A 25478-nucleotide genomic window follows, 5' to 3' on the forward strand; every position below is an offset into this window, starting at 1 on the left:
AGAGAATACGATCCACTCAAAGATGGTTATTGTGTCAGCCTCGACAGTGTTGATGTAGTCCTGGATGCTTAATATGGCACTAAAGCATGCTCGCTAGTTTTAAGGTGGGGTTCTTGACAATTAGTTACCACAGCTGACATCAAACAAAAAGAAAAATCGTGCCATTACCTTTATAGATTGCACCCTATCCCTATCAGTCCTGTTAGTCGGTTTGAGTCCACCCTCCTTAAAACTACGTTGGCGCTGATACAATAACGATTTGTGCAGGGTGTTAGCTGTAATACAGGACAGAAATATTGTGGGAATTTAATTTTTTTTTATTATAATCTGGTAGATAATTTCATAGTATCTACCAAGGACTTAACATAGCCCCAATAAAAGTAATCGGGAGGCATTAAATGGCACGAACGAGGGTGCCAGTTAACAGAGGACCACTTCTGGATATAAAGTTATTACCAAATTGATTTCGCAATAAATCGATTTTTAAGAGCGCTGTATGGCAATTTGCGCAATCTTTTTGGAACCAAATGTCGTCGATGTTTAACTTCTAAATTTTTGGAAACAAAACTATTGCCATTCACCATCACAGCAACTCATTCTTCATTTTGAAAGAAATAAGAACCGATAATGCCGTCAGCGTGTAAACCCAAGCAGTCAATTTTAATGATTGCAATGGCGATTCGGTAACACTCGAGGATTATCTTCGCTCCATAATACGTCAAGTTTCCTTACTGTCTTAGCCATTTAACCAAAAATAAGCTTCATCACTAAACACTATGCACTCTATGAACTTCGCGAACAGACTTATTTTTTTCAAAGTAAAGTTCCACAATTTGGAAGCGTTGTTCTAGCGTTAAACGATTCATGATGAATTGCTAAGCTTTCCTGAATAGAAATGGCATTTCTAAAAAAAAACTTTAAACCGTATATACAAAAAACAACAAATGGAAGTAAAATAAAATCTGTCTTTGTGGTATTTTAGTTTATATTACTTTGATTACACATATTTTTTATTGTTTTTAATATATAATATAATTATATACATAGATAACCACATTAATAAAACTTTTAAAATTGAAAACAAATCCTTGCTTGTTTACAATATAAAGTTACGAAATTTAAAGTTTGTAAAAGGAGCAGCAAGGATTTATGTTTTATATTTTCAAAATCAAAATTTAATTAATAATAAAAGTACACAGATTTTGTATATATAGTTTTTACTTGATTTTCTTAAATTTATATATATATTTATATGTACCTAAATTTCTTTTATCTTAAATACTAAATAAGATGCTTGTGATAGCAAAAGCAAAAAAAAATGTTTTGCAAAAATGGTTTCATGTTTTATATATATATTTATTTATATACTAACGTTTAATTTTTTATTCATTTATTTTTTTTTTATTTTTTATTTTTTTTTTTTGCAACTGACAAAGTTAATTACTGCTACTGAACTTTGTTTTGTTTTAATTTGTATGCGTTTTTGTTTTTGTTTTTGTTTTTGTTTTTGTTTTATTCAGTGAAAAACAAAAATAATTTCTTAAAATTGTTTAATTTATACGAACTTTTTGTTATTTATTTTAATGATATTAATGATATATCATTTTTTTTTCCTTACTGTATCTATACTTGTAAAATGTTTTCGTAAATTGTATGTACTTTTTTAATATAATGCGAAAATTATCATATTTTAAAATATATAATCGAACCAATAACAAAATTAAAATTTAAACGAAAATCCGAAAAATATAATTATTTATTTACCGCACAAAATTTGTGTTGATAATCCTATATTTTACTAATCAACTAAAACGCATTATCTAGTTAGATAATTAGTGTACATATGTCGTAACGACCCGGCCCCAATGTTAATTATAACATTAGTTGTGCGATTACTATATATAAAAATGTATGAAATAATTATTAAAATTGTACAAGATCAAATTATTATAGTATTTTTTTTTAATTGCAATTAATTACAAATAAAATTAATATTTCTGTTGTTAATGGTACAATATGAATAGTATTAATTTGAACCGCATAATGATAAACATTTTACTTATTTATATAGACAGAATTTTATCGAGAGCTAACAGTTTTGCAGGTTTGAATTTGAAACAAATAAAATTAATTTAAAACATCAAAGTTGTTGGAAAAAAGTTAACAGTTTGTAATTTGTTAGAAAGGAGATTGCAATAAAAAAATCCCTGAACATAAGAAATCCTTTAAAATCAATAGTTTTTTTTTTGGATTTTAAATATTATTTTTAAAATTACGTTACATATATTTATATTAAATATATATAATTCTTTTCCCACTAAGTTCGCCATCATCTTATCGTTTTAAATTACTTTTTTTAATATTTATATTTAGAATACATGTTTTTTTCTGATGTATTGTTTTTAATGTTAATATTTATATATGCATGTATTCATTGGATTGAGTTTTTGTGTTTCTGTTTATTATTATTTATTTTTTAAACTTAAAATTACTTATTACCTACAATTTATTTATAATCAATTTTTTACCTCTTGCTCTGTAACTTCGAATTTTTTCTTAAGTTTTTTTGTTTGTTGTAATTTTGATATTTTCTTCATCATATAGTGCAACTATTTTCATAATTAATGTGTTTTAATTGTTTATATTACTATTGTTTGCCATTTGTAATTTTATAATTTAATTAATAATTACAATATTAATAAATTACTTCATAGACCGTTGCTTTTTTGTCGCCTGATCCCGTCACTATATACTTGTCATCAGTTGATATGTCGCAACTAAGTACCGATGATGTTTCTTTTGACTGAAAAATGTTTTAATTATTAGTATTGCATCATTTAATTCATATAATTAGATATTAACCAAAAACATTTCTATTCTATATAATATTTTAGAATAGATTAATTACCTGAAATATGCTTGCTCCGTATGGTGTTCGCCAAGCGTTGAGCAAATTGTCTTTGCCTGTAGACACGAACCACTTGCCACATGTGGCGAAACGTAAAGATAGCACGCAGCTCTCATGTAAGTGAAGCTGATATTTGTCTGGTTTAGATGCATGCAATACTTCAACATGTGAATTTTCCATACCAACTGCCAGCCAATCTCCTACAAAATACAATATATTTTATGGACATACACATAAATATAAAATAAATAAATACAAAATTAATAAATTAGATTTTCACACTTAATCCAAAGTTACAAAACGAATAAATAAAGATTAATTGAATGTTGTTGTTATAAAGAAGCTATTCTATCTAAGAAACTGTGTCTTAAGTATCGTACGCTACTACCAACAAAAACAAAAACACCAGGTCGCTTCTGGTTACAACAAAAATAACAACAAACGGCCTCAGAACATGAACAGAGACTCGATAGCATTTACAACTCAAACTATAGTGGGGCTGATGTGGTTGATAGGTGGATTCAATGTTTCTATTTCTGGAAGACCTTAAAGACGTGGTATTTAAATGACCACTTTCTAAGTGGTATTCACATAAACATCAAGACTATAGTGAAGAATTGCAAGAAAAATACATTTTTTGTTCATAAGAGTTTCATTACTTTTAGATTTCAGAGTTTTATTTTGTAAAATATTATTGTATTCATAAATGGAAGATGGTAGAGAGTAATAACATCCTGAGTGAAACAATACTCACCTAAAAATGCAAATTTGTTGATATATAGCAACTTCAATATGAAACCCATTTATTTCTTTTAACAAGCGAAATATAGTTTATAATTAACAAGGAAACAATAAAACGAAATTTATAACTTGCAAATAACGTACAGAATTGATTCTTCGATAACTCAGATAATATGGACGGAACTTGGTGGAGAAGTTTTGAACCAGCGACCGTAAACTCAGTACTTTGCACCATCTGACTACAATTTTTTTCGTTCTATATAAAACTATTTTAATAGTATAAGATTGGCCAACCAAAGAGCCGCTGAAAATTATTTAGTTTAGTTTTTCGCTGAAAAACCACAGAAGTTCTACCCGATATAATTATTAGGCCGCAATTAGGCAATACGTTATAAATAATAACGGCCAATATAAACTTTATTAAAAATTATTTTCAAATCCTTGTATTCAATAAATACCAATAAAACGTGCATAATATTTTAATGTAGAAAAATTCTGTGATTAAATTTTAAAATACTTCATTATTCTATCCCATTCTACTTTCACCGAATTCATGAAATTTTCCATAATCAAAAATATTACTAGTTTGTTGAACAAATAAGTCTAATATTATTTTTTTGATATATATTTATAAATAAATTGTTCTTACCTGTTGGACAATAACCCAAAGAAAATATTTGAGAACTAAAATCATGTTGTTGCAGTTGTCGACCCTCTCGCAAGTCCCAAGATCGCACTGTATTGTCTAAACCGCCAGTCCATAAGCGTGAACCATCTGGGCTTATATCAATACAAGATGCACCATCGGTGTGACCTTGAAACTGTCGTACTAAAGTCTCATTATGCAAATCCCATACAGCGATATTGCCATCACTGCAACAGGAGAAGCATACTTTTGAATCAGGACTGATAGCTAAAGCATAGCAGGCAGGAGCAGCTGATGTTAATTCGGCCTTTATACGTGGTGTCGGACTGGCCAAGTCCCATATGGAAAGATTAGACGCCTCACCTCCAACAATTAAAGTGCGACCGTCAGGCAATAATTTAACTGAGCGTATATAGTTATCGCGTTGCAGACAATCTAATTGGCTAACTGGGTTTTTGTTTCCTGGTTGAGATATATCCCAGACTTTTACGCAACCTTTACCACCAGTATAAACATATTTCGTTGGATTCGAAATGGTAACGGCGCATACAACTTCACCGTGTGAGAGTGTGTTTATTTGACGTGCATGTCGCGGTATACCAACACCAACAAGTGCATCTGGCGGGAACGGCACTGGTTGTAGACTACCTTCGCCATTCATGTGGAACGAATAAGCGCTAAAAAAAAAAAATAATGTTTGATTTATTATTTCAATTATATTGTTTAAAAATTAAAATTTATATCTTACGGCTTTCCACCGGTTAATGCTGAGGGATGTGGAATGCCATTTGTTCGTACATGCGCATGTGGATCATACGGCAATGGTGGCGGTCGGCCATATGCCGGATCGGATGGTGGCCTTTGATAAGGATCAGCTGGGCGTTGATAAGGGGAGGCTGGGTAGCCGGCTAATGGTGGGCCACCCTGTGGCATCATTTGTTTGGGATTTACGCCCTGAGCTGGTGCGGCAGCATTAGGGGTGGGTGTACGAGCCTTCGTACCTGGAGTTCCAGGTTTCTCCATCTATGTAAAACAATAATTATTTTAGTTATATTTTAGTTAATTACAAATACTCCAAAAAATTAATTTAAGTCCTTACATCTTTTGTTTTAAGGCTGGGAGTTGAACGAGAAGAACTAGAACCAGAACGTGATGGTGGTCTATCATTTGGTGGCTTCACACCACTGCTGCCAGGTTTATCTAAACGTTCACCATTAAGACTTTCCCTATCTCTCGCTTCCATTGATAAGTGTTCACCATTAGGCCGAGGTGAGTGTGATTCCTTTAAAAATTATTAATTAAGTTTTAAAATGAATTACTCATGTTAGTAACAACATAAGTTAGTGAAAAAATAAGTTTAATATATAATTAACATAATATACAGTGAAACCTCTATTAAGTTACTTAAATAAGCGTTTTCATAAGCGTACATCTTTATTAATCATACAACAATATTGTAAGAATGTTTTTTTGTGCGTTTTTTTTTTACGCATAGTTCACTTAACTGAACAAAGTTAATGTCTCGCCGTTGTTCATTAAGAAAGTTTTCACTATATATACATGTATTTAAGAATATTTATATATAAATATATATTTATATGTATACATTAAATAAGTTTCTTTATATAAATATATATATATATATATTTGTGTTTATGGAATTTATATATATATAAATATAATTTTGACTTTTTTTGACATTACAAACTCAACTCACCATTTCATTTGCAACATCTACGACTAAATCTTGATCGCTTTTCTCTCCTTCATCCTCCTGGAAAAATTTTGAAAAATAAAAAATTGTTAACAGCGAACTTTTTTCCATTTTTTTACCAAATTAAATCAAAAGCACTTAAGCATAAATAAAGTGAGAAATAGCGAGATCGAGTGAGAGAATAAGGGACAAAGTACACTACAAACTACAGAAATATTATTTATAATAAAAACAACAAAAGTACGTAAACACTACAACTACAACAATATGATCCCTGTCGCAATGGTGAGTTGAGCTATTAAATTGATTTTTAAATAATAAATTTTGAATTTTTATAGTTTTTTACATACTAATTGCAACTATATTTTTTATAATCTGTGTGTATTAACATAACAGTACATACAACATAGATACCCACTTGTAGTTTTTCTTCTTTTCGACGCTTTGAGTCATTTTCTATATCCAAAGGTGAACGCGTACGATATTTTTCTCGATCAGCTGGGGATACTGAGTTACGCTGTAATAAGAACATAAATGTTAAAAAACTTTATATTTTTGTTAGGCTATAATTACAACAACACATACCAATCTTTCTTCTGCGCTTGCTGGACCTTCAAGGCCAGTTGGTTTTATGTCGGGTCGATGGTGTTCTGGCGGTGCTTTAAGTAACCCTTGTGGACCATGTGGCAATCCCATTGATGCTCCCAAAGCTCCAAATGGTCCACCTAGTGGACCTAAAGCACCCATTGGTTGTGGTGGTCCCCCGGGTACACTTTGTGCATGTATTTGTTGCTATAAAGAATAAGAAAAAATTAGTTCGGAATGTTGAAATTTAATGTATATGTTTAATGATTTTATAAAAATTTATTAATTAATTAAAGAATAATGAGAATTGGGTACATTTGATCTTAGTTGTCTTTTATATAGGAACACATACAATTATAATGATTATTCATTTTATAAGTAAGTAAATGTGAATTAAATTGATTATATATATCGAAGCATTAAACACTCAAAGAGAACTACACCCCTGTCACGTACATTGCCCACATGTTGTACATGTTGCATAAAGAATTTTAAATAAAATGCTAACAAAAACAATAATTTTCGGTTATAAAAGTGTAAAGTAAAGGATTGATTGATTGATAATTAATAAAAGATAAATATTTAAATATTGTTTTTATAATACTAAATAAAATGAATTAAACTTTAATAAATAAATACATATATATTCCATGGTATAAATATTTAATATTGAATTAAGTAAATATTTCGAAAATATAAATACTAATTCCATAAAAAAGTTTGTCATATTATTTGTCATAAAGTTTGCACAAATAAATAATGCAGACAAATTTTAAAAATAAATATAACGAGTCCACCTAAATTTTTACATATGTATTTATTACATATTTTCTCACAAATATGTTCTTACAAATATAAATAAAAAGTAGTTGACTGCTACGGAGAAAAGGAACTGGAAATGTTCTTAATTATTTATTCAATTTCGTTTTGTTGTAATTTGTTTTTAATCCTTAAGAAGGCAAGTGGAAATATGAAATAAATAAATAAAAAATATAGGAATGGTATTTGGATATTAAATAGTAGGAATCACATGGTAATGAATACAAAATATTATAAAAAATTCATAAATTTATTAAAATATAGAGCCGCTAGAGATATAAATTTACAACAAAATTTAATCATATTTTGATATAAAGTATTTGACCATACTCTTAGCTCTTTAACTATACTAACTCCTTCACTTAACTCCACTTAAAGCTGCTTTTTTCTCATCTGAAGCTAAAGGGTTGAGGTTGAATTTGTATTTATAAAGAAATATTTTATAAATTAAATCTGAATTATAAATATTAATTATGAGTATCCTTGTAGATTTTATCTAACACATAGATGTTTCTCAGATACTTCAACGCAGTGTTAATACTTCAAAGTTTTCAACCAGCACGATGCTCAAACCATTTGGATCGAACACTTCCATTGCTCAAAACGCACTAAGCTGATTTGAGCTATGTTTTATATGGAATTCCAGCAGATTCTGGAACTCCATATGTTATTTGAACATCTTCAAACAGCTCGTTGTGCCAAATATTTTAACACAAGTGCTCTTGAACATCAATATAGTCGAAGTTACAAACGATCGAATAATATAATAATAAACTCTATGTTAAAATGTTAAAAATGAAATTAAGCAAACGCATACAATTGAAATATAGCGAGTGTAGTCAGATATTATAGCGACTGTTGGGTATAGTCCAACTCGGCGGAGTACCGTTTGAAAAACGTTTACCTATCATAATATAATCTATTCTAGAAGGAACTTAATACTTGTTATTGTTATTACTTGCAACAAATTAAAAAAATACTATAGAGGACGTTGGTGAGAATATTATGCGATTAAAGTAATGTTATTAACGACAGTTAATATAAATGTGCTGTACGAATATAAGCCCTAAATGAATTATAGTGTAACTTAATACAATTATCCACTGATGTGTGCTATCGACTGACATCTGCAGAGCATTCCATATTTTTATTTAACATATTCCGATGACATTTTTTAAATACATATTCTCCCTTTTTTATTAATTCTAAAGCACAGTAAATACAAAATCCCACTATTAAAGTATGTTTCTAATATAATTTGAATTTAAGATTAACTTAAGTAACGTATCTAATTAAATCAATAATTATATTGAAGTTCTCTTCTCGTAAATTAGTTTTTTAATTAATTTTTAAAATAAAATTAAACATTTAATAAAACTGTATGTGTTCTTATAATGCTCTTGAGTTATTTACTAATGACTGTAGTTTTGAGTTTTGAAAGCAAACATTTTAAATAATAATCAAAAGAGTTATATGTTAAAAAATTAGATTATATAGACTAACTTTTAAAAGTTTTAAAACAGTTTCATGTATAAATGATATAAATGACATATACAGCATGATTATATTTAAAAGAAGCTAAAACTAACAAATTTCATTAATTTTATAATAAACTTCACAAAGAAAATAATTGGATTTGACAGCAGATATGAAATAACTGGTGATAGGAAAAATGCTTATAGTACAATGTTCAAAAAGATAACACTTTACATATAAAACTAAAACTATGTATTTAAAGATTGCAATAAGCAGAAAACAGTCAACCAAGCAAGAACTTGAAATGCATAAACTGGCAACAACAATTGCAAAACATAATTAAATATTTATGCAAAATTTTATTTATAGAAAAATAATTAACTTTTATATTTTTGCTGATAAGATATAAGCATTTGATAACAGTTACAATTGTTATATCCTGTTGTACTGTAGCATAAGAAGCATTGAATAACAAGGGAATTCGTAATAGCAGCATATGTGTCTTAAAGCGTATGTGTATATAAATAAATAGAGGAGCAAATTAAATTAGATTGTAATAAACTTTAAATGAAATATGTAGGCAAAATGTTAAAACACATAGGAGAGAAAAAATAAAGCTTAACACAAACTAAGTAACGGATCAGATCAGCAAACCAAACAAATCACATTTCTAAGAAAAAATATGTTGGAAAAATTTAAATTTTCCAGTTAAATGAAAACATTTATTAATGTTAAATAGTTTTATGCACAGTACAAAATAGATTTCAATAGGAAATCATTAACTTACAAGAAGTTGTTGTATTCCTTGTTGCTGATGCTACAACATAATTCGCAACAACAAATTGTAAACATATTACATTTAAACAAATTTTTTTTTGTTTCAATTTTGTTTTCACGTTCATGAATGAAAAAATAAAAAATATAAAAAAATATTAAAATTAACAAATTATTAAATTTTAAATTTCTAAAAAAAATGTAATTAATTTTAATATACTATCTTTTTTAAAATTACACAAATATACTAGAAAAAATACATATATCCTTATCATCCGCTGTCAATCCAATTAACTTGCTAACAAAAAGTAAAATAAATAAAGACAGCTATTAAAAATTATAAGCATTAAAAATATAAGGATATGGATATAATTATATATACATCTTTTTTTAACAAATACAAGTTTTATACTTTGGTTCCATCAACCAGTTTAGAATTACTATACATAATTTTATAGAAAGTATACATAAATGACTAACATAAAATATATATAATTTATACATACAATATGCATTTATATAAATATTTAATTTATATTTAATTTTTATCATTTCAATATAATTTGCTGTTTTTTAATATAAATATATAGGTATAAGTACGCAATAACTAAATGATTTAAATATAAATTTAATTTTAACATTATAATTTTTATATAATTCTTATTGAAACTAAAATTTTTAAAGCTGCTAAACTTATTGTTTCTGCACTTCTGAAATCAAACAATTGATTGTGATTTGTTTCAATTTTCATTTTGTTTATTTAAACAGGCAACATTACAGGAACTGAATACCTCAATAGGTAATACATTATGGTTAAATTTCATCATTTAAGGAACACCATTTTAATTAATGGGTAAATTAATTTAGCCACTAATTTTAAATCGCTTAAATTAGCAAATATATGATCATTTAGGCACCTAAATGTTAGAGATATTCGATTTAACCTAGTAATATACTATTATATAATATACTGTTATAATATAATATACTATTTCAATTTTGAATCTTAGTGTAGTTAATTACAAAATATAATAAAATAATTAAAAGTTTAAAGTGTATTTTTTATAGTAAAAGTTATTATTTTTAACTTTTTTGTATAAAAAGTATCCCTAATTCATAAAAAAAAAGCGCTCGTACTGCGTTTTGCAAGAGTTTTTTTGATAAAATGCTTAACGAATGTGGTCAGTCAAGCACTGTTCTTATTTGACGTGCACCCGTCTGACTTTCTTCTGTGCCTGAAGATGATACTTTCAGCAGACTTCGAAGCAGACGTTTTAAGTTGATTTTCTTCATAAAAGAAAAGTCGCCTACGAAAAATTATTTGAGCAATATAGTCAACTGCAGATATGATTGTATTGTACTCGGAAGGCAACCAAATAAATTTTGATTGATTGTCAAGCATCTTTTATGTTAAAAAGCCATAAACAATACATCACCTTTGGATTTTCTATATTGTTTTTAGTACAGTTAGATGTCACTCTCTTTGTTTTTATATTTTAATCCTATGTTCAAAGTACAGTAAGCTATTATTTAGTTTTTTTCCGCTTTAAATAAACATTAATCTATCTATATGTAATATCATTTTAATATATGTTGAGAATTTTTTTGACTATTTATGAAAAATAAATAGTCATGGTGGTGAAAATGAGAACAAGTAATGTTAAAATAATTATTATCTCTTTGAATAATTGCACAGTAACATCCATTAATGCAGCTTGATAACTGAAATATTGGAGATGTGCAACTGTTTTCAAATGTATATATATTGCAACATTTCTTATTAACCTAAGGTTTTAAAGTACGAATTTTAGTATTGATGAAATAAATATTTTCGAATTTTACTTAATTATTACGTTCTTAATTTTTTCTTCTGATACGTACTATTCACAACAACCAACAATAAAAAAAAACAGGTTACAATTCAAAAAAAATACTTTTTATAATCATACATAGACCAGAACAGTCTAGTTAGAATTAAATTAAAATTGTTTTATAGTCTTTATATGGGAATGCATAATGTGTTTAGCTTTTTGAAGCAATTAAATTAATCTCTTAAATAATTTAACAAATACCAACAACATCCACTCAATCTAAAAAATGTTTTGGTATATCTATAAATATCTGTAATTGAAAATGTATTATTTAAATGGTTTATCTCACATGAGGAAAGAAACCAAAATAATAAGTGCTTTCTGGAAATGATTTCAATACTAAAAATTCCGAATATGAGACGGAAACGGACAACTGTGCCCAGGCTAATAAGAATGTTATAAACAAATGACACAGGATATTGTATATGTATTTTATAATTATTTTTCTCTTTTTGTGTTGTTGTTGTTGTTTTTGTTACTATTATTATTATTATATTTATTGTATGATTTTCCTTTTAATTTTCGCGCTTGAAATTTTACATTGTATATTTTGTTAGTTTCCCTGAAGTTGTTAGTTTTCGAACATAGTCAAAATAAAGGAATAATGTTTCAATAAAATATGAATTGCTTAAATATAAATAATAAATTATAGTTTTTATTTTGTATTTAAATTGACCAATTAACCCACTCAAACAAATTATTATTAAATGGTTTAATATATATAAATTAATTAAAATCCTCATTGAAAGTATTATACAAATATATACTAATATATTAACTATTTTCCTATCTTTCTAACTAAATATTCCATCAAAATTATTATTTTTATTATAAAAATAGTTTTAATAATATTGATTTGTTTACTATTAATAAATCTTATGTATATCATTAGTTTATATGATTGCCAATGAAAAACTTACCCTTACACTGGATTTTGATCTTAGAGTGGATATTTCATACTCTCTCATTTTTTACTAACACATACAAATTTCTTTTCGAATACACAATTAGAATATTTATATGAATTCATATAAATATAACAATCTTGCCAAAGTTTGGCAAATGTAAACGTATTTGACGCTGACTGACTGAAATATCAAACTTGGTTCTAAACTTAAAGAAAAGCCTTACATTTCTTGTTCAATTTGTAGGATCATACAACACATTTCTTTTGAGATGCATTTTAGACGAATCATAAGATGTACAATTAAATATGTGAGATTTTTAACTTCTAATAATGCAAGTGTTATAATAAGAAGCATTTAATATGAACTGTTTAATAAATAAGACTTCTTGTTCGTATGTTTTATTTTTATGGAACACACAAGTTCCATATAAACAAATACTTTAGCTTAAATAAAATTTGAAACTTTGGCGATATTTACATAAAAAATAACTACAAAAAATAAATTAAAATCGGCCTATGAACTGGCTGGTACATTTATCAAGATTTATATATTCGAATACAAATACTATTTTCGAATAATACGTAGTTTAGTTCTATTTTAAAAATTAATATTCAAAAAAACAATTAATTCTTATGTTTTTTGATGCCTTCTGTTCTTATACCTTCCTTTTGTAGGTCTTTTTGATGCAATTTACACCAAAAGCTTAGTGCATAGAAGTCTAAAGCATCCCTCAACACTTTTATAAAAGATTTCCTTGCATATTTTTTGTTTTGTTCCAGCAATATTGAATATTCCACATAACAAAGTACAGTAATAACGCATTTTCATATTACGCGATTTCAATCTCCTGTATAACACGGGCATTCCCCTATATAACGCGGGATTTGTACTGTTCATAATAAGCTTCGCGTACCATTGCACGTGTGTATACGGGGTGTACGGGAATATAATGTATACGCGTTATAACGCCTTTTCCTATAACGCGGAACCAATCTACCACGTTATAGGGGGATTACTGTACTTATTCATTATATGAGATAGTCAACAACTAAGATATATATATTGGATTATTAAACTAAGTATTTTTTTTTATGTTGAACGTCTACTTTAAATTAATAATTATAAAATACATATATTTAATAATAACATTTTATTTTATTAATACATAATTATATGCCTATTTTATTTAATTTAAGGTTAACTATAATTAATTTTAAAATAAAATTTATAACTCATTTGTTAGTATAAATATTTTTTATGTTTTAAATTTCTCTAAAAGCATTTTATGTGAAATACTTACTCCAATTATAAGATTTAATTCTTGCATTGTAACTTGCTTCGCGCGTTCAACTGCTTGCAACACTTGTTGTTGATGATCAGCTTGTAGAAATGGTAGCAGCTGATTTATTAAAGTATTTAAACGCTTTGCAATTTCGGTCTATTTGATAAAAACGTGTAATTAATTAAATATTAGAGACAGAATTGAGAAAAGTAAATAAAACAAAAACTAATAATATTTTAAAAAATTTGAACATTTTTATTTACATACCTGTTTGTGCATTTCAACATTAAGGCCATACGACATTTCATAATACTACACACCATTTAAAGTAAACATAATTATTATTAGAAAAATGTTTGATATAAAATATTATTAATTTAGTATTAGTACTTACCATTACATAATGGCGCTGCATTTCTGTTTTTTCATTAGCAAGCTTTTCACACTCCAATTTTAATCTGTAATATAATGCGTGTCATTAATATGCTTTAAATATTTAATTAATATGTTTTATTATCTTTATTATAATTTATTCAAGATCGCATTTCATTATACTTTTGCACTTAATTACATTCTAAACATATATTAATATCAAAATAGTAATAATTTATAATATAATACTAATATTAACATTAGAATGCAAACGGCAAATTTTAATCAAATAAATTTAATGCAAAAATTTCTTTAGTTCATCGTGTATTTACGCTAACAATATTAAAAATAATATTTCATAAATTTAAGGACAATAATTTTTTTAGGTTAAGTTAAAAATTAGCAAGAATTTACGATAGATTCTACAAATACTATACTACCCATACTATCTTCTATTTAGATGTCCCCCTTTTACCGAAGGAGCGTTTTACGTAAAGAGGGTATATCTGTGATATATTTATTATTAATAAAGAAGCTTCAACTTTTATTGTGTTTCCGATATAAAACAGTTTTTTGTCATCGAAAAAAATTCTTAAGATTTCCCACGCCCTCTTCTCTTACTGTTATGTTAATAATTCTGTTTGCTTCAAACAATTTTTATTGTTTTTAAATAATAATAAATATAAATAAACAACAGATTTTTATTGATTCTTAATATTCCTAATATATAATTTACAGATTAGCATAGGTCATTAGAATAGGTCAAAAAGAATAAAAACATAAGATATATTAGTCTTTATTATAGAGCCATAATATCATAAATTTTTCAGTAAGATCTGATTTAAGTAATTAAATATAATTTAGATAGTAAATTATCTATATTATAATAATTATTAATTTAGAATGAAAGATGCGTTTCAATTGTTTTTTTTTTAGTGGTCTTAATTGATGACTATGGCTTTGGCTTATATTAATATATATATTTATTTATATATGAATGTGTGAACAGAATAATGGAAATTTATATGAATTAAATGAAAAACCTAAGAACTTCAATAAATGATTTTGATTTTTTTTTGATATTGGAAAAGTTGTTTAAATCGTCAGAGGATTGTATGGAAAGAGTACATCTTCGCTGTAACGATCAAGTGTTTGGAGAGTAAGCGTCAAAAGTCGGTAATTAGTTCTTAATTCTAGTTAGGTGAATAAGTTAACATTCTACGGATTAATAAAGTCTGTTTTTGGTGTACCAGTACTGTTTTAGTTGGAGCGATTGGGCGCTTCGAATAGATTTAAAAACGTGCCAAACACCAGTGAACACTTAAGTGAATGAGTATCTCACCGTCATTACTTTAATAACAACTAAATTGTTTTAAATTTAAACATATTAAATTAAATAATTATTTTTTTTTATAATATAAAAAGTAAACTACAGACTTATATAACAAGATCTAATTCAGTTTCGTTCTCCTTGACACAGACTGCTGCTGTTATCTACTATCAACGATTATATAAGGACTTATTAATTCATTTTTACCAAAGACCATGAGTGGATCCCTATGGAAAGTTTGCAATAAAAATTTACAACAATTAATATTTAACACCTAATTTATATTTATAAAACCTATAGTATTTAACTTATATTCAATATTATAATACAGGGGAGAAGGCATATTACATATATATTATTGACGTTTTAATTTGTGTAAAATATTTTAAATCTATAAATCGTATATATAAGTACTACCAAATATGAATTGTGTTCTGGCACTTGTTTTAAGTACGTTATATATATTTTTTACGCCAGTATACTTTCAAATTTATATTGGATTCTTTTTAGTTTTTGTAATATTTGTGGTGCTTTGTTAATTCTGTTCTTACACAGGTAGGCATGATTTCTAAATATTTTTATGAAAACCGGTTTTACGGTGTATTGTTTAGGAAGAAACGAACAATACCTAAAACACGCTTTCCACATTTTCATATTTTTTTTACAATGTCCTTTAAAATTTACTAAATCCTTTAACAAAATCTTATAAAATTATTTTCATTTTCCTCTTTATTAAGTAAGAAATTTATAATTGTATAATCAGTTAAATTTTCTAGTACCTTCTTGTAGAAAATTAAATATAAAATATTTATTGAAATGCACTTTACTCTATAGGTTTTTTTGTTAGAAAACTATAAAAAAACTAATACTTACGAATGATATTGTGCTTGTATAAAATTAAACTCTTCTTTGATGCGTTCAAGTGTATCGACGATGGTGAACTTTAAGGGTCCCTGGGGTGGTGGTCCCTTTAATTATGAAGAAGAATTTTAATAAACATTTAAATCACTAATTTATTTATGTCACTATATGCACTTACCCCAGCCGAAGGGTGACGCACCGGTGCAGGATACATTTTATTAACAAAATTTTATTATTTTATTTATATATTATAAGATATTACTTTGAGCACCAATTTTAAAATAAAAATTATACTTATATTTGAAATGTTTATTTTATTTTAAATATAATTGATGCTACAACTCCACCTTCTTTATACTGCAGATTATATTTAATACCGCTGGTGTTGTTTTTCTTGCAATCTTGTCGCGTCTTTCCTGTCGTAAATGCCTGCCACCCTGCCTATTTGACTGAAGACTTGGCTTCAATATATTTATGTACTTGCTGTAAAATTATAATGAATTTCATTAAATAACATTATAGTCATTATTATTGTAAACTTTTCAATTGTTTTTATTTAATACTTTTCAAATATTATTTGTTTTATTCAATTTTAATATTTTGCACAAATTTTTTTCTACTTTTCTCGCTTGCTCGGTGCTCTTTTCCGTATTTTCTTTTGCATGGTAATACGTAGAATTGCACACGCACACATACTAATCTTTTCGTTGTTCTTCTGTTGAAGCGAGTTCTTTTATGATTAAACTAACGAGTGCTAACGCATAATATTAAGCAGACTAGCATAGTTGCATTTTTAGCCTAAAATATCATATAGTTTTAAATTGCACTTTTTCGATAATACTTTACATTATTACATAAATATATTATTTTTTTCATATATATATATTTAACTAATAAAATTCACTTTATATTTTTATATTTAGTTTCAATATATGTGCAACACCAAAATTAAAATTATGTGCCACCACCACACAGAAACTGGCCATCTACAAATCCAGCGAGCAAATGTAAAATAAATTCAAGAAAAAAAAGAGATAAACAAAAGCAATTAAAATATAATACCAATTTTGGTGGTATTTTATATGCACCGCAACGCAATTACACAAAAATATATATATTATAACATTTTTCTTGTAATATTTGCATCATATTTATTATAATTAAACTTTAGTATTTAAAATATTTGGCAAAAGTTATTTAACTCAATTGTCAAAATTTATAGCACTTCTTTCCATGCCGTTTTTAATCTACTCGTTGGTATCTGTGATGCCGTGAATTTTTCTCAGAATTCATACACTCAAGCGCGGGTCACGCATACACTCGCACAAAACACGACTCCACGCTACTTATTTATTTTACTTTGTTGCGTCCTACTATCTTTCGCCGAGATTTGCGCTTGAAAATATATTGAAATCAATTTTAATATTTCTTTTCAATTCATATTTTTTCTTTAATAGTTCGTTATAATTATATTCTTAATAGATTATTAATTAAACAGCATATAGTTAATACTTATTTTTTATGTTTTTTAGTAATTTCATTTTTCAAAAAAATAAATTTGTGTAACTACACAAAATTGTGTATATTTTCGCTATTCACTTTTGTTTGTACTTCTGGAGTTGTATTTTTTTTTCGCTATAATACATATGAATACACGCACCTTTAATATTTATATATACACTTTAAGAATGTTCTTAACACATTACTCTTAATACAATTCATTATTTACACATTTCGAAATATAAATTAATATATTCAAAACCCTTCATATGTCTCATTTTCCCATTTTATATCAAAACAAAATGAATTATTTTAGCAATGGCCGACTTTGCATCGTTGAAGTAATTAGGCAGTGAATAGAAAACAGTGAGCAAAGGGTGTCTTCAAGAAAAACAAATTTATGCAACATAAATTTGCTGCATAATTATCTATGCACCCTGTCAGCTATAAATAACAAAAACGCCGAATATATATTATACTTTCTAATAAGTATTTAGTATAAAAATAACAAATTATTTTCGTACCATTAACTATTATACATTATATTAAACTTCAATTGTTCAATTATATATATAATTAATTTTAAATTGAAAACTGGTAATTCAAAAACTCATAATGTATTACATTGTGTCCTAGCCTTTTTATAGATAATATGTTTGAGTCGAATTTAGTTGATCTGCTTTATTTGTGTTAGTGCTAGAACTCGTTAGTTGTGTCAATTCAGTCTTCATTGTACTCTGACGAAATTGCTCAGCTGCCAATTATCCAGATAGCAGACAGTTCATATATTTTGAAATATATTTAATTAATATGAATTAATATTTTGAAATTAATTTAAATTTGTTACAATATCAACCACATATAGCAAAATTAATTTCGTCTGTTGGGAAAACGAATTTTAGTATCACAGTTTTAAATTTAAATCCATTAAATTTTTATTGCGCAGGGACTATACTAGCAAGCTTTTGGCAAGTAGCTCAAATTTTGTTGTAACACTCTCATCTTTTTACTTACACATACAAATTTTTGGAAATTTGAGATTTGCTTGCCTAAAAATTGTAATAAAAATATTCAAGCAATTTGACGTTTCTTCTAATATGAGCAGAGGCACGAAAGTGAGTGAATATAATAAAAGCAAGTGTTTTGATTTATTTTTAAATGTTTTTATTTTTTATGTGTTACATTTTTATCATAAAACTTTAAGAAGTTTTTTCGAAAAGTAGTGAACTGCAATAACAAATATTCTTTTTTATATTATTTTAATTAATTGAATTTTTGGCTGACCATACATCTGTTTTGAGTATTGCTAAACACCCATCATAAGTGGTCTTGGAATAATTTTTTGGGCCGCAAGTACCAGGGATTGAACTCTTGCACTGCCAAATTTGAAGCTTGGAGTCAGCGTTAATTAGACAATTGACCCAAAGCCGTACTTGACTTTTATGTTCGCATATTTTTCTGGAGTTTTATATATATATATATATATATATAAGAAAATAAATAGTGTATATTCAAACATTTGTACTTTATTTTCGTTATATATTTTAGGATTTGAAAATGACCAAGCAGGAGCGGCTTTTAAAATTTATTGACCTCTACAAATCGCATGAAGAGTTATGGAACATTGATTGCAAAAATTATAGACGAGTAGACTGGAAGGAAACAGCAATGGCTATGATTGGCGATGAAGTAAACATGACTGCAGAAAACGTCAAAAAAAGAATTAAGTCAATACGTACAACATATACAGCCGAAAAGAAAAAAATTGAAAACAGCATTAAAGCCGGAGCAGACGGAGATGATATTTATCAACCATCTTTGTGGTGGTATCCACATATGAGTTTTCTGGACGCCTCCATAAACCGTCGGGCGATCATGAACAAAACAGTAGATTTACTTGACGTAAGTTTTTTTTATTATGTATTTAATAATAATTTTAAATCAATAGCTAATAATAACCCATTGTTTAACCCATTGTTAAAATTATTTTTTTTATATTCGACTATTTCGGTCAATTAATTAGGTTATCAATTTGTAGATTTAATGACTTTTTGATATTTTGTCACTAAAATCCACTGCTAAAAGCTGAATTAGTTGGCAAATCGTGCACAAAGAAATGCAATGTTTGTATCAGCTGATATAAGATTTCTGCAACGTTTACAACGAAAACCAATTTGCCAACTTAATTTTAAATTTCTTTTTTGTTATAATATGCAGTTATAATATTTCAAAGTAGAGATTAGGATAATTAGGAACTTTAGTTTGATATAAGTTTAGCAAATTATAAAAATAATTCAGATGTGTTGCATATTGACACTAAAAAAAAATGATTCTATGTTATTGCACATTAGCCAGGTCTAAAGTGCTAGAATATCAAGTACTAGTGAGCAGATGAGAAACATTCTCTATATACCGTTCAGCTACCAAACACTTGCTAATTTCGCGTTTTCGTCATACATTTAATGTTAATTCATTCCAATCTTACATTTTGCATATTCTTTCACATAGACTTTATTTCAAACTGCAAATTTCATTGAGATGGTCACCTTATGTAACTGCATTTGTTTTTGTCGGAATTTCTAAAATCAAGCCAAAAAAAAATTAAAATAATAAAAGTAACTGAGGTGTTATCCGTTTAATTATATTTTTAATGCTGATATAAATGTTTATGTTTTGACATTCCATTTTGTAAAAAATAATTATGCTTCTACATATAAAGTGCATATACGATACGTTCCAAGCAGGTTGTAAACTGATATACGTTGTGTGTAGGTCGCGTTCACATACTTCGACAAGTTCGTTTGATGTACGACTATTATTCTATTACATTGGAGCAGCTGACATATTGTACTATTAATATTCAGTAAAATAACTAGTTGACTCCATTTAAAAATATTAGTTGAGTTGTCACTATCGAGATTGAAATATGTCGGGGTTTTTTAGTCGACAGTTTCTGCGCGATTTTATTCATTTATATGAAAGTTTTCCAGCATTGTGGCAAATTAGTTGTGATGAATATAAAAATAAAGATTTAAGAATGACAGCATATAAAATGCTGCTAAGCAAGCTAAAACAAGTGGAACCTGAGGCAAATATTGAAACAGTTAAAAAAAGAATTTGCAATCTGCGTACAGTTTACCGTAGGGAACTAAAAAAAATGAGACTTGGTGAAAAAAAGCGTATTGTCTATACACCAACTTTATGCTACTTTAAAGATCTCGATTTCTTAAGGAACGTAGAAACGCATCTTAGAAGAGGTTCAAACTTTAATATTGAAGATGAGGAATGTTTGGAGGAAGTAAGTTCAATAAATAGTTCAATAGTTTATTGAATTTTGAATTCTATTGGAATATAGCGAAAACTGTTACTTTTTTGGTTTCTTTTATATCAATATAGTTTTAAATTTCTTTTTGATAAATATGTATGTTTTATAGAGCAATATTTTGAGCTAGAATGCCTAATTTTAAAGGACTATTGTTGTTTTTATAAACAATAAGGGCCATGTTATGCAGAGTGTCTCGGGCACGGCATGAGTACAATTGTTATTGTTTTCAATGCAAATTTTAAATTTGAGAATGAGAGAAGAAACAATATGGCCGTTCAAACTCCGGCATGAGAGCCGTCGTATTTGTGCCCCGGCACTAAGGCAAAACAGTGTTGTTTAGTAATAAATTTCAAAATTTGCGCCTTTTAGGAGCAAACTACTACAATTCTAGTACGTTTTCGAGAAAAACTGGCAATAAGCAACACAGCATTTTTTTATAAATCGCTAATAATATAATTATTACACTTTCCAGTTTTAAAGAAAGGCGTAAATAATGTTAAGTACTGTTCATAATTATTGTAAGATAATTTAATAATAAATTAACACTATTACAGCCTCTATGTGTTTTTTCTTGTTAGTTATTTTTGGTGGCAAATTGAAAGTAAGCCTATCTAAATTTTCTTTTAAATTTAGGCACAACCAAGAAGTAGTAAAAATGCAAAATTGGCAATACTGATGTGACACTCTGCTAACATGCATTTTCGGCATAGCCCGAAAGAGCGTAATTTGCCGTGCCCGAGACACTCTGCATAACATGGCCCTAAAAGATGAATAATTGTCATAATAGTTGTCATAATTGTACAACTTGGTTGCTATGTTAATAGGCGTTTTAGAAACGCAAAGTTATATTAAATTAGTTCAAATATTGCTCTTTAGAGAAGCGTTTGTTTTCCCAATGCTATATGATCTGTGCAATTATTATTATAATTACTCATCTTGCAATAAATAAAATATTTTAAAGATTCAAATGAAAATGAAATGAAAATTTATTTTATACAAATGTTCTAAACAAAAAGGGAGAACCACAAAACAATAAATACGGGGAAAAACAGTTCTCATTTTTTTACAAAAATAACGAGTCAAAGCGTATTAAAATTAATCTGTTAGATTTCATATGCTACTTTAAGACTTTGAAGATGTTTTCTTTATCTTTACCCTTTCAGCGTTGTATGCTATATTAGGGTCTTTTTTATCAAAATTTTCATTTACTATTATTGTAACAATCGCTTAGAGCTTCATTGAAGAATATAAATATCAAAACCAAAAAAGAAATTGTCATTTCCATTGTGCTTAAATCTGAGCGAAGAGAGAATTTGTCTTTAATATTAAAATATTTTAATATGTTAATTTTGTTTATATTCTGTCGAAAATGTTATGTATACATATAAAGTTAGTTTTTAGTGGTAATATAAAACTTAAAGTTATATTAGTTAAATTTTGACAATGTTGTTGCAAGCAATTTAATTTTTTGTCAAAATCATAAATTTTTATTTGTGAGATACAAAAATCTTGCCAAACTCTAGCTAGTGTAGATACCAAGTGAGTAATGCAATTAAAATATGGCATGAGGCACACAGTTTCTAAAAATAAATATACATGCACAGTTGCTTGAGCGTGTCTGAGCCATTTGTGTGAGCGTGTATTGACTAAGCCAACACGAGCGTAACTCAAAATGATAATATATTTTAGTTTGCATAAACGGTTTGTACGTGTGTGGCTGCCTCGCTTGGAATTGCTATATATCTGACTGTAATTTTTTTTTGAATTTTGTTATCAAAAAAATATGGATGATCAGAAATTTTGGTCTGCATTCATTGAATTATATGAACAATTACCATGTTTGTGGAAGGTGAAAAGCATGGAATATACTGATAAAGTTTTAAAAAGTGAAGCTTACTCGAATCTGGTTGACTTTCTACAATCAAAATATACTGATGCGGATAGAGACTTTGTAATAAGAAAAATTAATAATATACGCACAAATTACAGAAGAGAACTGAATAAAGTAAGAGAAAGACCAGCTACGGGAAATACACCAGCTTACGTACCAACTCTATGGTACTTCAAGAAACTGCATTTTCTTGCCGACCAAGAAGAAAGTTGTAAAGGCTGGTCTTCTCTAGAAAGTGAAAAAACCATGAATGCAAGTATTAAATTTTTCAGGATTACTGTTTAGAAAAAGTAAAAAACTTACAAATTCACCTTTCCCCAACACGAAATACAACTACAACGGGACTTATTACTAATCTTATTTTTTACTGGAACCTATTCTATTCTTTACAAGATTAAAATTTTGAAATAAATATATTACAGACTTGAAGAAACAGGCTTGTCATGTTATTGAGTAGCCACTGAGGCATTCAAGTTGTAAAAATAATTTAAACGGTTTTTATTATGTTTATTGTCTCTATTAACTAACTGTGAGATTTCTTCATAACCCCTCTCTACGCTTTGACTGGATTATTGTTTATCACTTCTTAAGACTAAGCAATAATTGACCTCAGATCTGCATAGCTCTCCGAGGAGCCTGTAACCATTTTGAGATTCGATAACGCGCTGTTGGTTAGCCTGTTAATTTTCGTAAATATTTTCAGGACTCTATTCTTTATGTATTTTTTAATCGAATCAAACTTGAGGTGCCTGAGGATGTTCTAATATACATAAATAACGATATTGGTAAAGTGTGGGTGTGTTGAAATTTACGATTTCACGATGTTTATACATTATGTTTGAGATGAGCTAGGGATTTATGAAGTTAATGTTGCTTTATAGTTGGTTCCTGAGCTGATCAAATAACGTTATCTATTGCTTATTCTTTAAGGAACTAATGGTTTTAAGCAAGATTAATTTAGAAGAATTTTAATTTAGTTCATTAGTCTTATGGTTAAAGTTCCTTTATTAATGCCAATACTGACATTATAGGGCTCAGAGTTACTACTGAAATTATGAAAATTTTTCAATAGTTTAACATATTATATTCATGATATATTTTTCAAACTAATAAAAATTTTTTTAAATTATTTTTAATTTTAGAATTTGTCACCACCTTCAAAAAAAAAGAAAACCCGCGAAGACAAAATGTCAACTTACGAAGAGGATGAACCGATCCAACTTGCAGTAACAAAACTACAGGAAAATGCTACTGATAACGATCCTCTTGCTAAATCATGGGCCATGCAATATAACGAAATGAACAGCCGACAAAAAACGCTTGCACGTAAAATTATTTCAGATGTGCTATTCCATGGCTGTATGGGAAATTTGGAAATGTCTCATGCTATGAAAATTCAATCCATATTTTTACAACCGGCAGTAAGACCAAATATGGAAGAAACGACAGATTCATTTGAAGTAACCTATTTAACTGACATGAAATCACCGATAGACTATTGAATTTACCAAAAAATAATAATAATTTGTATTTATTAAGCATTATAATTTGGTAAGAATGTAAATATTACCTGTATAAGTTGTGTTAATGTACATATGTATGTGTTTTTCTTAAATATTGTTTATTTAAAATAAAATAATGCGGTTAATTTATTTTTGAATATAAGTCGGAATAAGATTATTATCGAAGCAGGAACAGTTTTTTTTTGTAATAGAGACAATCATGTATATATGTATATATCATGTATATAGTTCATAAGCGTGCACGGCACTTGATCGATCACCTGGACAAATTAATAATGGAAATAGAAAATAACGAAATAAAACTGTCCGCTCCTGAAATCAAGTAAAGTGTATTGAGTTGTTGATATTTTTCCTAATCGTCTAACTAAAACTAATGTTCTATACAACTTTTTTGTGTAAACAATCACAGAAAATAATTTAAAACTTGTTGGAACATAGTTGATAACATTTTTATAATTTTTATAGTCACATATCTTATATTACACAAATTTGTTTACAATTACTGATAAAGTTTAATATACAATTTAAGTTAATATAATTTAACTAGTAATAAAGAGAAATGTCTCCACAATTTAATTTGAATATATAATTCTTATTGATAAATAAATGATAAGGATGTAAGAAATGGAGCAGAATTAATTCGGCCTTATCTCATGTTTTATAATTGCATAATATATACTGTGATCTTTTTTTTTTTTTATATTTAAATCATTTTTGTATTAGCTCCATTTAATATTCATACTATGCATAATATGTATGTAATATAAATGTAATTATATGTATTTAATGTCGTAAGATTTTTATATTATATATATTTATAGATAATTTATAAATTATAATATTTATATGTTAAAATCTAGAGCAATTAAACGCCCAACTATAATTCATACTACTACTTTAGTTGAAAATTTATTTTAATTAGGAACAGACGCTATTTCTATATTTTAATTAT

General features: G+C 27.3%; 2 protein-coding genes across 9 annotated transcripts; one reads left to right on the forward strand and one right to left on the reverse strand.

Moving 5' to 3' along the window:
* Nucleotides 1–1386: 1386 nt before the first annotated feature.
* LOC119680720 (protein groucho) lies at nt 1387–18116 on the reverse strand. 6 transcript variants are annotated; one of them, XM_038093678.1, is made up of 15 exons: nt 16851–16868; nt 16466–16770; nt 16300–16394; nt 14119–14182; nt 13992–14036; nt 13743–13880; nt 9677–9706; nt 6595–6801; nt 6428–6526; nt 6013–6069; nt 5395–5577; nt 5044–5318; nt 4299–4972; nt 2909–3108; nt 2529–2803 (listed from the first exon to the last, which is right to left on the reverse strand). In XM_038093678.1, the coding sequence occupies exons 2-15, from the start codon at nt 16499–16501 to the stop codon at nt 2696–2698; spliced, it is 2211 nt and encodes a 736-aa protein (XP_037949606.1). In that variant the 5' UTR covers nt 16502–16770; nt 16851–16868; the 3' UTR covers nt 2529–2695. The 6 variants fall into 6 exon arrangements, with proteins under 6 accessions (XP_037949602.1, XP_037949606.1, XP_037949603.1 ...); XM_038093674.1 differs by lacking the exons at nt 9677–9706; nt 16851–16868 and adding an exon at nt 17948–18116 and having other exon boundaries at nt 1387–2803; nt 6413–6526; XM_038093675.1 differs by lacking the exons at nt 9677–9706; nt 16851–16868 and adding an exon at nt 17948–18115.
* Nucleotides 18117–18462: 346 nt separating this feature from the next.
* Nucleotides 18463–24998, forward strand: LOC119682614. Of its 3 annotated transcripts, XM_038096098.1 has the most exons (3): nt 18463–18902; nt 19336–19689; nt 24146–24994. In XM_038096098.1, the coding sequence occupies exons 1-3, from the start codon at nt 18885–18887 to the stop codon at nt 24503–24505; spliced, it is 732 nt and encodes a 243-aa protein (XP_037952026.1). In that variant the 5' UTR covers nt 18463–18884; the 3' UTR covers nt 24506–24994. The 3 variants fall into 3 exon arrangements, with proteins under 3 accessions (XP_037952026.1, XP_037952027.1, XP_037952028.1); XM_038096099.1 differs by lacking the exons at nt 18463–18902; nt 19336–19689 and adding an exon at nt 20500–21085 and having other exon boundaries at nt 24146–24997; XM_038096100.1 differs by lacking the exons at nt 18463–18902; nt 19336–19689 and adding an exon at nt 22719–23255 and having other exon boundaries at nt 24146–24998.
* The last annotated feature ends 480 nt before the right edge of the window (nt 24999–25478 follow it).

Source organism: Teleopsis dalmanni, chromosome 2 (genome assembly GCF_002237135.1).
Source record: "Teleopsis dalmanni isolate 2A chromosome 2, ASM223713v2, whole genome shotgun sequence".
Classification (NCBI taxonomy): Eukaryota; Metazoa; Arthropoda; class Insecta; order Diptera; family Diopsidae; genus Teleopsis; species Teleopsis dalmanni.

Excerpts from the sequence above, each read along its gene's own strand:
- LOC119680720 (XM_038093678.1), bottom strand. The coding sequence starts at position 16,501 with ATGTATCCTGCACCGGTGCGTCACCCTTCGGCTGGG. Across the intron at positions 14,037-14,118 it reads TGCAGCGCCATTATGTAATG|TATTATGAAATGTCGTATGG; the intron begins GTAAGTACTAAT and ends AATGGTGTGTAG. Across the intron at positions 6,527-6,594 it reads CAAGCGCAGAAGAAAGATTG|CGTAACTCAGTATCCCCAGC; the intron begins GTATGTGTTGTT and ends TTCTTATTACAG.
- LOC119682614 (XM_038096098.1), top strand. Across the intron at positions 19,690-24,145 it reads AAACAGTAGATTTACTTGAC|AATTTGTCACCACCTTCAAA; the intron begins GTAAGTTTTTTT and ends TTTTAATTTTAG.